The sequence below is a fragment of the Halichoerus grypus genome, chromosome 6 (assembly GCF_964656455.1).
Source record: "Halichoerus grypus chromosome 6, mHalGry1.hap1.1, whole genome shotgun sequence".
NCBI lineage: Eukaryota > Metazoa > Chordata > Mammalia > Carnivora > Phocidae > Halichoerus > Halichoerus grypus.
This window is the reverse complement of record NC_135717.1, coordinates 175236297-175250561: the sequence shown is the minus strand read 5'-3', so window position 1 is coordinate 175250561 and position 14265 is coordinate 175236297. Positions and strand designations below refer to the sequence as shown.

Sequence of the window (14265 nt, the reverse complement as noted above, 5' to 3'; positions counted from 1 at the left end):
CAGTAACGGGGATAGCGGTGGTCACAGACACGGGGTTTGTGCAAGCACAGGGACCTCACTGATCTCCACGCCCACAGTGCCAGCCGCTGAGGGCCACACAGACCTGCCCGTGGCCTGCAGAGAGCCTCGGAGCTCAGGGGCAAGAGAGGCCGGGCCAGGGAGGCAGGATGCCCAGGGCCCAGCCGGAGCCCGTGGAGAATAAAGATGGATTAGCACTGGACCCCTCCATCTGGGAGGCCACGGGCCCCTACGGAGCCAGGACCGCTCAGCGACAGGGCTAACCGGGTGAAAGGGGTCAAGTGCAATGAGGAGTCAGATCTGTGACTGAGGGAGAGGGGGCAGCCAGGGCCCCCTGCTGGCTGGCAGTCTGGAAAGGCTACCTGGAAGAGGCGGCATTGGAACCGGCCTTGGAAGGTCATTAGGATTTGGGAAGGGGAAGGAAATTCCATTAAAGAGACCAGGAGAACCCAGGAGCACATGAGCAGCACCGGAAGGAAAGAGTTGTTGTTTTGGGCAGAGGACGGGGAGAGAGGGGCGGGGAAGCCAGCTGGGCTCGGACGGAGGGCCTTCCCTTCCCAGCTCAGGCAGAGGAGAAGCAGTGAAGGTGCAGGGTAGAGGTGCCCAAACGGCACTGTGGGCCCCCGGGCTGGTGGCAGGGGCGTGAGGGAGCCGGGGAGGACTGGCACTCAAGGTCTGGGCAGTTCAGGGGGTCTCTGAGCCAGGCAGGGGTGCTGGAAGAGAGGAGAGGCCCAGGGAGCTGGGGCCTAGTGATGGGATGACGGGGTGGTCAGAGACAGGGAGGAGGCAACAAAAAGCCTGGAGTCGGGGCGCTCTGAGCTGCGTGGGTTCTGCCTGGTTCTCGGCTGGGGGGTGAGTGCGCCACGGAGATCCGCACAAGTGGCTCGTTCTCGAAGAGCACCACTCGGAGGCGGGCAGAGGGGAGGGGAGTGGGGCCCAGACCCTACAGGCCTCCTCGCAGGGCCTGCCACGGCTCTCTGCCAGGGTTGGGGAAACTGCAGCTCTCCAGCCCAGGCTCTTGGGACAGGGAGAGAAGGTGACGGTGGTCTCACGTGCTTCTGGCAGGGCTGGGGCACTGTCCTCACCACGGCCCTGCAAGATGGGATCCGTCGGCCCCACGTTGCTGAGTCAGCAGCTCAGATAGGGCCAGCGCCCAGGCCAGGGGCGCACGGCGGGCCAGCAGCAGGACGGGGCTGAGACCCGCGGGGCCTCACCGTGCGCACCCGATCCCCCCGCAGGGAGCCGCGAGGCCGCGTTCACATATGCCATCACCGCGGCCGGCGTGGCCCACGCCGTCACGGCCGCCTGCAGCCAGGGGAACCTGAGCAACTGCGGCTGTGACCGCGAGAAGCAGGGCTACTACAACCAGGCCGAGGGCTGGAAGTGGGGCGGCTGCTCGGCCGACGTGCGCTACGGCATCGACTTCTCCCGGCGCTTCGTGGACGCCCGTGAGATCAAGAAGAACGCGCGGCGCCTCATGAACCTGCACAACAACGAGGCCGGCAGAAAGGTAGGGCGGGCGCCGGGCCGGCGGCCCCGGGTGGGAGTGGGGGAGCGGTCGGGGCAGGGGGAGCGGCTGCGGCCCCACCTGGGCTCTGCCCCGCCCTGAGCCTCTGGGGGGGCGGTGCTTGGGGGCCGGGACCCCGGAGCTGTGTGGTTGGGGGCACTGGGCACGATGTCCCGCCTGACCCTCCCGGCAGCTCTAAGATGCGGGCCTGACTCTTCCCCTTTCAGAGGTCTGAAGACTGAGGCTGGGAGTGGGGCTCCGGTCCTCAGCGGCTGGGTGGCAGGGCGGAGACCAGGGCCGAGGGTGGGGGTGGCCCCTGGGCCACAGTACTGTGTCCCTGCCCTGGTACCAGACGGGTCGTACCAGCACACCGGGAAAGCTTCCTGGAGGAGGCTGCCTTTGGCTCAGATGGCCCTGACAGACTGGAGGAACAGATGTTCTCAGGAGGCTGGAGCAGCCTGAGGAAGGGTGGAAACTCCAAGCGGGGGCTCTCGAGGAGCTGCCAGCTTCACACCTGGGGCGGAGCAGCGTGGTGGGGCAATAATGGAGGACGTCCGGGCAGGACCACACTGGGGCAGAAGTCAGGGCGAGCCTGGCCCCATCTCAGGGAGATGAGGGCCCCAGATACTGGGCTGGGAGGAGCGGCCGCCATGGCGGCAAGATGGCCTGAGATAGGGCGCCAGCCGAGCGGAACGCCTCTCCAGGTCTGGCTCCCCAGCCCCGGGGGCTGCGCCCAGGGCACCAGGGCCTGTGGGTGTCTGCAGGCATGAGACGGACGTGCCTGCCCTCTGCCCCAGGGACCACTGCAGAGGCCACCCGTTGCTCGCTCATTCACTCAACAAACACTCCCTGCCCCTTCTCTGTGCCAGGCATTAGCTAGGGGAGACAAGGAGAAGGGAGACACCGCCCTGGCCGTGGGAGCTTCCGCAGCACCAGCGGGTCCACATGAGGGGTGCAGAGGACATAGCCAGGAGCTGCGAGAGTGTGGAGACCCCGGGGGAGGGAGCAGAAGTTTCTGGGGGTGGTGATGTCCAAGCAGAGCCTTGAAGGACACGTCGGCGCTGAGAAGAGCCCAGGCAGAAGGAGTAGGCACTCGGAGCAGGGGCGGGCTGCTCAAGAAGTAAGCAAATGCTGGGACAGGCCTTGAAGGCCAAGCCAAGGGATCGACTTTATCTTGTAGTCGTAAGCAGCCAGTGGTTATTAAATTGTTGGCAAATGGATGGACGGACGGATGAATAAAAGAAGGAGTGACGCAGTCTTTGCCTCTAAGGAGCTCGCAGACAGCCTGTAGGGACAGTCTGATCTCCATCTGGACCAGGGGAGGCAGAGGAAGGCAAGGTTCACGTCCCTGGAAGTATGAGGAGGGCTCCCTGGAGGAGGTGTGCTGAGCCCTCGACGGGACCACCGCCCCTTGAGCCTCTGCCGTAGCTTAGGTCCCGAGGAGGGGCTTTCCAGCACCCCTGGGAGGAAAGTCTCACTCTCTCCATTTCACGCATGAGGACAAGGAGGCCCACAGCGGGCAGCAGAGGCCCTGGTGGCTCCCGAGGCCTGAGCTCTGGTTGGCGCTTGCGGAGAAGTATCTGAGGAAGCAGCAGAGTGTGGGGAAGGGCACTGCAGCCAGAGGGACCAGCACAACGGAGGCAGGGCTGGGGGACTGGGGTGGGTGGGGTGGGGGTGCGACTCGGGTCACACGTGCGGTGCAGTGAGGCTGCTGGCCCAGCTCAGGGGCAGGTGAGGAGGCTGGCGTGTGGGATGGGCTCCTTGGTGAAGCGGCCATGACAGCCACGCTGGATTCTGGCCTCTGGGCCACAAGCGTCATGGCAGGTCCCCGAGGCAGTGATGCTAGTGGCTTGAGGGCCAGGGGCTTGGGTGTAGGAGGGTCAGCACATCGGGTTTTGAACCGTGAAGCTGGAAACAGAGATGGGGAGTAAGGGAGAGGCAGGTTGTGGGGGAGAGGGCCCAGCAGGGCAGGGAGGCTGTAGGAAAGGGCTCTACAGGGGTCAGCAGCCAGGATGCTGGGGCTAGCACTGTCCCTGCCTGTCTGCAAGTCCTCTTCTGAGCCTCAGTCTGCTCATCCGTACAGTGGACGTAATGTACCTTGTCCCCTTCCCCTGCTGTCCTTCCCACAGCCCCTGATCCTGAGCTGTGGAGCCCACCTGTAACCTGAGTCCTTGGCAAAAGCCACTGGGAGTGGCAGCCGTGACCCTGGGGGGCAAGGGTCCTTCTGCTCCCAGCAGCTCTGATCATGGTGGTAGTGGTGGGGTGGGGGGCTATGGCTTTGAGGTTTCCATAAGAACTCAGTCCGGATCTAAGAACTGAGTCTGGATCTTCTTTCTGGTCCCCATCATAGTTTGTCTAGGCTACCTCTGGCCTTTCAGGGCCTGAGTTCAGCAAGTTGGGTGGGAAGCAAGCTCACTGGTGCCACATGAAGTCCCACAGCCTGGAGGGCTCAAAGCAACAGAAATTTATTCTCATAGTTCTGGAGCCAGAAGTCCTAAATCCAGGTGTCAGCAGGGCCGCGCCCTCTGATGGCTCTGGGGGAGGACCCTACCTGCCTCTTGGCGACTCCAGAGGCTCCTTGGCTTGTGGCCTCATCAGCCTCATCATCCTGTCTGCCCCCATCTGCACATGGTCTCCAGCTCTGGGTCCGATTTTTCTTCTGTCCCTTACAAGGACATGTGTCCTTGGGGTTAGGACACACCCTGATCCAGGATGACCTCATCTCGAGCCTTAATTACACCAGCAAAGAACTATTTCCAAATAAGGTCGCATCCTGAGGTTCCGAGTGGGGAGACATTATTCAGCCCACCATGCCCCCGGTGGGCCAGGGTCAGACAGGCTGAGCAGGAGACCCGCTCACTGCTGGCTTCTGCGAGATTGAGGCCAAGGCCGCCCTGCCTAGCCCTCCCGTGGGCAGCGTGGCCTTTCCTGAGCAGCTACCCTGCTGTGTGGTCCCGAGTAGAGGGGCGGCAGGTGCAGAAGGAGGTGATGCCTGAGCAGCGGATCTCTGCACCTACCGACCCCGAAAGGCAGGAGCTTGCCCAGCTGGGAAGACCTGGGGGCTGTTGTCAGGAGGGCTCCGGGCTCCTCTCGTGGGTGACAGAGGTCTGAAGTCATCGCTGACGAGGGCCCCGAGCACTGGGAGCTCGGGCAGGACCCCCATCAGGTGGCCACAGCTCTTACCTGATCTCGTCTAGGCTCCAAGCTGGTCCTGCCCCAGGGGGCACATCATTCCCGTTGTCTGGATGAAAACCCAGGGTCCAGGGAGGGGTGACTTACGCGAAGTCCCCGGCTGAGAAGCTGCTGGCCATGCTGGGCCCCCAGGAAGTTGGGGCCACCTGGCCCCCTCTCTCCCTCATGGCCTGGGCTCTTCACTTGGTGCCCACGCCCATCACACTGCGGCCTGGACGAGAGGGTGAAGCCGACGTGGGCCTCACCCCCCCAGGGCCTCACACACCCACGGAGGGTCAGGACACCACTGAGGGCCCAGAAACAAATGTGTGAGGCATGCCACGGCCCAGGGTGTTTGCCACTTCCCTCCCACCTGCCCGAAGCATGGTGGGTCACGTGCCTTCCGTGGGTGCCAGGACTGTGACCAACCCCCACCCCCAGCCTGGCCACAACTGAGCACTGTTCCCAGAGCCTGGGCCACACCCTTATTCCAGAAAGAATACCAGGTTGGCCTTTTTCTGGAGGCCCCCATTCCACCCCCACGAGACCCGGGTCGAGGGAAACCGAGGCCCCACTCCCCTGGGCGAGGCCGGGTCACTCTACACCCTCCCAGGGTGGTCTCCTGGGGCAGCAGGGCTGGCGCCACCATCGCTGTCACTCTTATCTCGAGGGCGCTGGAGACGGAAACGGCACATTCTTGAATCCTGTGATCACTTCCCAGGACAGGCTCGGTCCCAGGGGACCCAGCCAAGCGAGGATGCAGCTCCCTGCTCTGCAGACAGCTGCCCAATCGGCTTCATCTGCCGACTGTCACCGGCCTGGCCACGCAGGGTCTGAATGTGCCTGGGTGGGCAGACAGCGGGGCAGGCGGTGGGGGCGGGGCTGCACGGGCTTGATGAGGACAGGGAGGTGGGGGCAGGTGGCAGGGCAAGGTTGGGGGCAGCCTGGGCCACCTGGCCTGGGCACCCCGGCAGGTCTCAGGCCATCACAGCCTATTTGAGGAGGAATCATCTGGGCCAGCAGCCTGGGGTGGGGTGCACTGCCCCCCACGCTGGGGACTCTGAGTGGGGCACCCATCTGGTCAGTTCTTGGCCTGAGGGGCGGACATGGTAGGCAGTGCGGCCAGGGCAAGAGAAGCTTCCTGGCCTTGAAGGGCAGGTTGTGGGGGAAGGGTCTTTCTGGGGAGGGGAGAGTTGAAGCAAAGAGGAACATGGGGTGAGGGTGAGGGAGGGGAGAGGATGGACAGGAGTGCGGGGAGAGGGGCAGGAAGCAGACAGGATATTCTTTCCCCTGGAGGGGGTCCCACCCTTCGCCTAGACCCCCAGAGCAGATTTCCGGTCCATGCCCTCAACCCAGACACCCTGTGGCCCTGTAATTCCAGTTTGGAATATTCCTTCCTCCTGACACTGGGGCCCTCCCCTGCTCAGTCCTCCCCTGGTGGACCATCAGCCTCCCCCCCTCCCCCCATCCCAGCCTCCCGGGTCTCCCCCCCCAGGACATCATCCACAGAATGCTGGACCAGGGAATCCGCCCCCCACCCCAGATCCAGGACATCAGCCTCAGGGCTCACCCAGCACCCACACGATGCTCATGTGGGCTTGTCTGCTCTGCACCCTCCAGGAACATCCTCCTCTCTGCCTAATGAGCAGCTCCTCCTTCTCCATCCACACTCCATGCAGGCACCCCTCCTCCAAGAACCCCCCTTACCATGGCAGGGGGCGGCTCCCAGAGCCCCCACCTGACGGTTTGCGTAGGCTTCCTCTTCTGTTCCCCATGCTGGACTGTGAGCCCCCGAGGTCCCTGCCCAGGACTAGAGGCCCATGAGGGCAGGGCAGGGAAAGTGATCGGGATAGCGGCTGGCCCTGTGGGATGTTCCTCATTCATTCATTCATTCATTCATTCACTGTGGGGCTCCTAGTCTGGGCCAGGGCTGGGGTTCTGGCCCAGGAGGCAGGGGGTGGCCAAGTTCCCTCAGGGCTGGGCTGCCCAGGTGAGGCCAGCGGAGCCGGGACAGCTGACAAATGGCCCTTCTTCAGCCGTGGGGCGGCAGCTAATGATTCCCCATCTTTAATCAGGCCGGCTGGCAGGGCCCTTTCGATCCAGGTAAATGAGTACCTGGGGTCAGGGCTGGCTCTGGGAATCGGCCTTCCGGGACCACGGAGGGAGGCCCAAGGAAAACACACGGCTGCGCCCATCGTGGGCCCTCGGGGAGCTGGGAAGAAAGAACAACACTGTCAGGGGCTGGCTTCCCAGCAGGTGGCACGCCTGGGCCTCGCTGACCCGTGCCCTCACCTCCTGCTCATCCACCCCCTCTCGTCCTTCAGCAGACGTGCACAGAGCTCCACGCAAATACCACACTTTCACTGAACAGCCATTTATTAGGCACCAACTACATGCCGGGCCCTACCCTGGGCATGAGGGCAGGGAGTACAGAGATGGAGAGATGGGGATCTGCAATTAATAAGCACCCACTGTAGCTGGGCTGGGATCACCATCAGGCACCTCCTCCCCACCTGGCTGGGCGCAAGCCCCACGCTCCTGACCCTCAGTTTCCCCATCAGCGCATTGACCTGAAGGATTGTGAGAATTTAGTGAACCACATTTGATAAACATATACTGTGCTCTGCCAAGTCCTGGACATTCTCACTGGACCCTCACAAGGTCCCCTGCAGTAGGGACCTACGGGCAGCAGCCCCATTCCATGGATGAGGAGAGGGAGGCTCAGGAGGGGGGAGGCACTCAGGCGTGGTCCTGCAGCGGGAAGTCGGGGTGCCGGCTCCGGGCCAGGCTGGAGGCAAGGGCAGGTGGGGGCGGGGTGCCCAGGCGGTTGTGGGGGGCGGGGTGTCCACGCACACCGAGCTCCTGCCCTGTCGCCCGCAGGTCCTGGAGGAGCGCATGAAGCTGGAGTGCAAGTGCCACGGCGTGTCGGGCTCGTGCACCACCAAGACGTGCTGGACCACGCTGCCCAAGTTCCGCGAGGTGGGCCACATGCTCAAGGAGAAGTACAACGCGGCCGTGCAGGTGGAGGTGGTGCGCGCCAGCCGCCTGCGGCAGCCCACCTTCCTGCGCATCAAGCAGCTGCGCAGCTACCAGAAGCCCATGGAGACGGACCTGGTGTACATCGAGAAGTCGCCCAACTACTGCGAGGAGGACGCGGCCACGGGCAGCGTGGGCACGCAGGGCCGCCTGTGCAACCGCACGTCGCCGGGCGCGGACGGCTGCGACACCATGTGCTGCGGCCGTGGCTACAACACGCACCAGTACACCAAGGTGTGGCAGTGCAACTGCAAGTTCCACTGGTGCTGCTTCGTCAAGTGCAACACCTGCAGCGAGCGCACCGAGGTCTTCACCTGCAAGTGAGCGCCGCCCCGCCCGCAGCCACGCCCCCGCGCACGCGCACGCGCACACCGCTCGGGCCCCGCGCCGCCCCCGGGCGCTCCTGCCCGCCCCGCCGGCGCCTCCTGCGGCCGAGCCGAGCCCCAGACCCGGCCGGGAGGGCGAGGCCGGCGGCCCCGGGGTCCCTCTGGGGCCCAGGGAGCTCCTGTGCTTTTCTCTGGGGAAGCGAACCCTCCTGGGAAGCAGAGCGCCGAGACTCCGAGCGTCCCCCTCCCCCACCTGGCGGCACGACGGACGGACGGATGGACGGACGGACGTGGAAATGCCATGCCGGCCGGCCGACGCCACGCGGGACCCCATCAGCCGCCGGGGCCTCTGGGTGGTCTGGGCAGATGTTGACAAAGTTTATTTATGTGTTTAGTATCAGAAAAGAATTCTTAGCACTAAGGCATAGCCAGCCCTAACTCTGTACTCCGTGTTAGCGCATCCCCTGGGGCCCTCTGCTTCCTCTCCCCGCCTCTCTGGCCCGGGGGAGCATCCCCGTGCACAGCACCCTCTGGCCCTGCCCCGAGAGGGCCTCTGAGGAGAGCCATGGACAGGGACCCTTCTTCTTGAAAATCATATCACAAATGAAAATGTCACCCAGGTCAGGCTCCAGGAGTGCTGTGTCCCCTCCCTAATGCTGTCACCTGCCCAGCGCCCCCGCCAGCCTGGCAGCCTCAGTTTACAGAGCCCCCTCCCTGCCCTTCCTCACCCTCCCCTCCGCCCCTCGCTGGGAGCCAGACGGAACCCTCGGACAGCCCTGCGCTGGCAGTGGGATGGCGGGGTGGGGGCGGTTCAGGGGTGTCTTCCTTCTTTGACAGATGCAGACGCTGAGGCCCAGAAGGGCTCGAGAATGAGCCAGAGACCGTAAAGTTATGACCCTGGGCTGTGTGCTCTGGGGACACCCATGGTGGCATGAGACTGCCCCCATGATTTGAGAGATCTGGCTGTGCCCCTCCTCCCCTGCTGTCAGCTGCACGGGGACCTGCACCCCCAAAGGTACCTGCTGGGGTTTCTCTAGTGGCCTCGTGTCCAGTCCTGCTCCTTGGGCCATGACTCCAAAGCTGGGAAAGCTCGGATCCAGGGTGTCACTTGGCCAGGGCCCCACCTGCTGTCCCGGCAGGTGTCTGCCCTCCAGACCCTCCCAGGGTCCCCATGTGCACACCCTCCCCTGAAGTTCAGCTCACCCTGAAACTTGAGAAGGGGCCCCTGCTGAGTTCTCAACCGTGCATGCTGTGGGGAGAGGCAGAACCCTGGGACTTGGGGCTGAGGTGTCCTCTGTGAGCACTCCACTGTCCCTCGGGGAGTCTGAGGCATCGAGGGGGTGACTTGCCGGCAAGGAGGCAAGCTGGCTTCTGGCGTGCTGCCCTCCACTGCCCGTGTGCCCACCCCCTGCCCCAGATTTAGGGTATTTTCCTGCAGAAACCTGTGGAAATGTGTCCTCAGGCAGCTGACAAGCCAAGTGGGCTAGACATTAGCCTGGGGTGAGTGACCCTGTCCGGGCCCTGGCCCTGGCATTGACCCCGTGTGCCCCCGACGATGCCAGGACACTCCATCAGCTGCTGTTTCAGGTACTTCCAGGCCACGGTGAATGACCCGCCCCCGGCCCCCCCACCTCCCCGGGTCCCAGGACACTCCTCTGAGTCCACAGGCCCGGCACCCTCTGCCAAGGAACCTGGTTAACTTATATTGTTTATAGCGTTGAAATGTCTATCATGTCTTTTAAATTATTGTGACCTACACTGGGTACTGGAGGGAGGGGACAGCCTCGTGCATCCTCCGAGCCAGGCTCCTCCTTCTGCTTGAAATGGACTCTTGGGACCCCTGATGCCATTGACATGCACACTGTCCAGGCGCCTCTGCTGAGACCCTCCTCCATAGTCTGTCAGTGGCAGCCCTTCCCTTGGGGGAGAGGGGGTCAATGTGGCCCGGGTGGGGCGGTGGCGGTCAGGGCCCCATGTGTCCCTGTGGCGCTCCCACTTGAGGGGAGCTGGTGGGTTTCGGATGGGCTGTGTCCCACCTTCCCTGGAGGGGAGCACCCGGCTCCAATAAAGCTGGAATCAGAAGTGAGTGTGTGTGGAACCCACGCGACGCCCTTGCAGCTCTTTTCCCCCAGGGGTGGGGACGTACATGCTGTCCACAGAGGACCCTGGGTCTCAAGCCCCTCGGCCCTCAGGTGCCCCAGCTTTCTGACTTCCTTACCCCTCTCTGCAGGCTGGGCAGGCACTGTGCCCATGTACCTCCATCCTCACACCTTGCCCTGTCCTCCCACCTTGCCCAGGTCCCAAGGGAGGCCTTGAGCCATACAAGCCTCCAGGCATATTTGGGGGCCACCCCACCCAGCAAGGGCCACTGGTGGTGGCTGGACACAGACCCGGAGGCCTCTCTGGACAGCCTGGGCTCAGGGTATGGGGACAAGAGGCCACGGGTCTGGTGCCAGAACCAACTCATGGGGCTGGGTGGGGACTGTTCTTAGGAGAATGGGGGGCTTGGAGGTGGGGGACCCACAGCCAGGAGGCCCTGGTTCCATCTGTCTCCCTCTGTGTCTCCCTTCTGCTTCGGACCCCGACTGGTCTCGGGATCCCTACGGGTCCGTCAGTTGTGTCTGGTGGGTTTTAGCTCAGGTGCCCCTCTTGGGGTGCTCCTAGCCCTTTCCAGCTGTGGGAAGACAGCCCGAGGCCCCTGGGAGCTAGGCAGCCCCTGGCTGGCCACCAGGCCCTGCTGTTTCTCCCTAGAGGTCTGGGTGCCGCCAGGCCTCCGCACTTGTGGTAACCGTGTGAGCACAGGAGGATGAATGGCATTCCTGCCGAGGGCTGGAAGGCATGTGGTGGGGCCGGTTTGGCCACTGCCCGCTGTCCCGGCAGCCTGGCATCGGGCGGAACCGCTGATCCAACAAGGCCCCGTCCACCCTGTGCCCGCCGGGGCACCCACGGAGCCTGGCCCCAGACCCAGATCCCAGTGGAAGGGCCACCCAGTGGGCTTCTGGAGGAGGACGTGTCCCTGGAGGGTGTGGAGATGGGGAGACAGATGCAAAAATCCCCGGACTTGAAGCCAAAGCCCATTTCCTTCCGACACCCAGGTGTGGACAGCCTCTAGGGTGGCCCTACCCGATATATGGCCTCAGTTTCCCCATCTGAGAGGAGGAGGTGGCCCAGGCCAGCACTTGGTGGTTAGTGGGGCCTGTGGGGCCAGGGCCTGGGCTGGGCAGTTTGGCAGGAGGCCCCGGTTCCCTGCGAGACGGTAAGCAAATCCGCGGTGGTGGCTGCAGCAGAACGCCGGGGTCCGGCTACTCCCACAGGGCCAGGAATGAGGAAAGAGCTTCGAGAATGCCACGGCCCCGGTGCCCAGACTGTACTTACTTCTTGGCCATGGTTCAACCCCAGCCCCGGCCTCCCAGGGCCGCCCAGCACATCCTCCGAGGGGCCCTGCCTGAGGCATCGAGCTCACACGGCCCAGCCTGCCTGGGGGCCCACCTGACCCCCAGCCCCGGGCTCCGCCTCTGAGGCTAAGATATCAGGAGCATCCCCAGGCAGCCTCCAGCTCCCCCAGTGGCTCGTTCCCATCCGAGTGGCGTCCCTGTCCCCTTGGCTCTGGTCGCCTTGCTCTTAGCTGGTCCCGGGCGCGCCAGGCGCCTTCCTGCCTCTCCGCATTTGCCAGGGGTGCTCCTTCTCCAGACTTGCCTTCCCGCTGTGCTCCAAGAGGCAGTCACCAAGCAGGTGTCGGATGTGGGCAGACCACCAGGCATTCATTCATTCCTTGCTCATTTGCTTGTTCTGTGGCGCTGGAGGCTGGGCCCCGGGTTGGCCCCCAGGAACAGTGGGGGCTTACGCCTGACCTTGACCTCCAGGGGCTCTGGCTCTTCACTTGGCTCCCCTGCCCTGAGCAGCCACCTATTCTCAGGTGCAGCTGCTGGCTGAGACAGCCTGAAAGACAGGAAAAGGCTTTGGGCGGATGCTTGCACAGCTCTGGGCCTCAGTTTTCCTCTCTAGAATGGGTATAGGGGAGAAAGCAGTGCCTGGCCAGGCCCGGCTCCCTCTTTCTCTGTGTGGAGGGTGCCCCTGCCCACACTTTGCTCACGAGCTGAGCTTTAGCACCAGGACCACTCCCTACCTGCCCCCGCCCAGGGCTGCCCAGGCTGTCCACCCAGATGCTATCTGTGGTGGGAGCTCACAGGGTCCCGTGACCCTGGTAGGTAGAGGTTTGCTCCTTGGTGTGGCCTTCAGAGTCCATCTCCTACAGCCCATCTCCACCCTGCCTCCATACAGAGCCCCCTGCCCTGCCGGCAAGCCAGCCCTCCCCAGAACTCCCCGTGGAGCTCCCCACCACCTCCTGCCCCTGCCCAGCCTCCACCCCTGCTGTGCCCTCCCACCGGGATGGCCTTTCTACCACATCCCTTGCCCACACCCCTCCTTCCCATAATGCCTACCTTCCCAGCAAGCTTGCTGGGGCCCTGCTCTCTCCTTCACCCTCCACCCCAGTTTTTACCCTGACAGAGAGGGGTGTCGCTGCCATGACTGTCCCTGCACCCAGCAGGCCTAGGGGCCTTAGAAGTGAGAGGCTCTATGGAACCCTGAACACTCCCACTATGCCAGACACGGGGTCTGGTTCACAGGGACCCACCACCTTCACAATACCCCTTCCCCACACAGGTCAGGGCTAGCTCCATTTTACAGATGGGAAAACCAGGCACAGAGAGCAAAAGTGTTCTGCCCCGAGGTCACACACAGCTGGCAGAGGCAGAATCAGGATTGGAACTCCTGTCCTCCAGGGTCTTCCTTCTACCCAACTCATATGCCTCCTCCCACAAGGGGAAACTGAGGCCCTGGGATCTTGCCCAAGGCTGTACAGAGACGAGCGGGAAGGGAATGGCTGAGGCAAGTCCTGGGGAGGAGGTGATGGCCGTGCTCTGTCTTGGCCGAGGACAGAACAGGAAAGACCGGGTTGAAGGCAGCAGGCAGGATCTGGGTTAGACGTCTGGGTGAACTTCACACCTCCCCGAGCTGGGAGGCAGGTGGGCTGGGGAAGAGAGGCGAGCAGAGGCTGGGGCTCCTCACACTCAGGCAAACAGGGAACGTGCAAGTTCCCCTGAGTGGGGCGGCCAGGGCTGCTCCTGGGAGGCACCAGGCCAGCCAGGAACGGGGCCACCAGGAGCCAAGAGGTTCAGCTGGATGTCAGTCTGGAGCTCGCCTGCTGCTGTCCTGGCCCCCTCCCTCCTCTGGGTATGAGCTTGAGCCCACCTTCCTTCTCTGGGATGCTGCCTGCCTGCCCATCAAGTCCTTGGCCTTGCAGGGCCCGGGGACTCAGCAGTCTGGCCTGGGCGTCCCAGGCCCTGTGAGTCTCGGAAGGCCCAAGAGGGCTGTGGGCTTGGCAGCCACTGCAGGGCCCAGCAGAGGCCTGGGCAGTGGTCGGGGGGTTGGCAAAGACACTGGGGCTTGGGGCTCCCTTACAGCCCGCCCAGGACAGGCCAGAACTGCCTGGCCGGCTCCCCTGCCTGGCCCTTCCCCTGTGTGTTTGGACACGGCAGGAATTCTGCAGCCATCTGGGACGGGGAAGAAAAGAAAGCCCTCATGGCCTTGCAGGGAAGGAACCCAGAGGCAGGCCGTGCAGGCCCAGGATCAGGGGTCCTCTTACTCCACCTGCAGGCAGATGCCCGTGGCCGACAGGGCAGGCCTGGGACACCCTCCAGATGCTGGACACAGGTGGCCTTCTTGGGGCCGCTGGTCTCCCGTGGGTGGCCAGCCCACCCACCTTGAGGCCTGAGGGTGGCCTTCAGGACTCCAGTCCTTCCAGGACCGACCCAGTAGGGGGTCTAGGCTGGCACCTCTGGGAAGGACACCTGGAGAGGCAGGTGTCTGCAGCTCCAGAAGCCCCCTGTCTGAGCTGCTGGGGCTGGGCCACAATTGGGGCCATTCTGCTGGCTTGGCCTGTGTACCCCACCCCCCTGCCCCAATGTGGGCTGGTGAGGAGGGCGGCTTTGCCTAAGGTCTGTGCCCTGGTTTCTGGCTCAAACCCTCACTTCTGGTTCCTGAGCCCCTGGCTTTTCCACCAAGCAGGACAGGATATGGCATCCAACCATTCACACATTCTTTTGTCCATTTGTCCGTCATTGCTGAACTCCTCAGTGCCCAGAGCTTGGCTACGGACTGGGGGTTCCAGAGCTGAATGTGAAATGAGCTCTTCTCTTAATTAGT

At 63.7% G+C, this 14265-nt stretch overlaps 1 protein-coding gene across 2 annotated transcripts in view; it reads left to right on the top strand.

The window, feature by feature from the left end:
• The window catches only part of WNT7B (Wnt family member 7B), a 49844-nt gene extending 39704 nt beyond the window's left edge, over positions 1-10140 (top strand). For both annotated transcript variants that reach the window (XM_036120578.2, XM_036120577.2), the window contains exons 3-4: positions 1257-1528; positions 7577-10140. In XM_036120578.2, the coding sequence (XP_035976471.1) occupies positions 1257-1528; positions 7577-8056 (752 nt within the window). In that variant the 3' untranslated portion in view covers positions 8057-10140. The remainder of the gene's footprint in view (positions 1-1256; positions 1529-7576) is intronic.
• The last annotated feature ends 4125 nt before the right edge of the window (positions 10141-14265 follow it).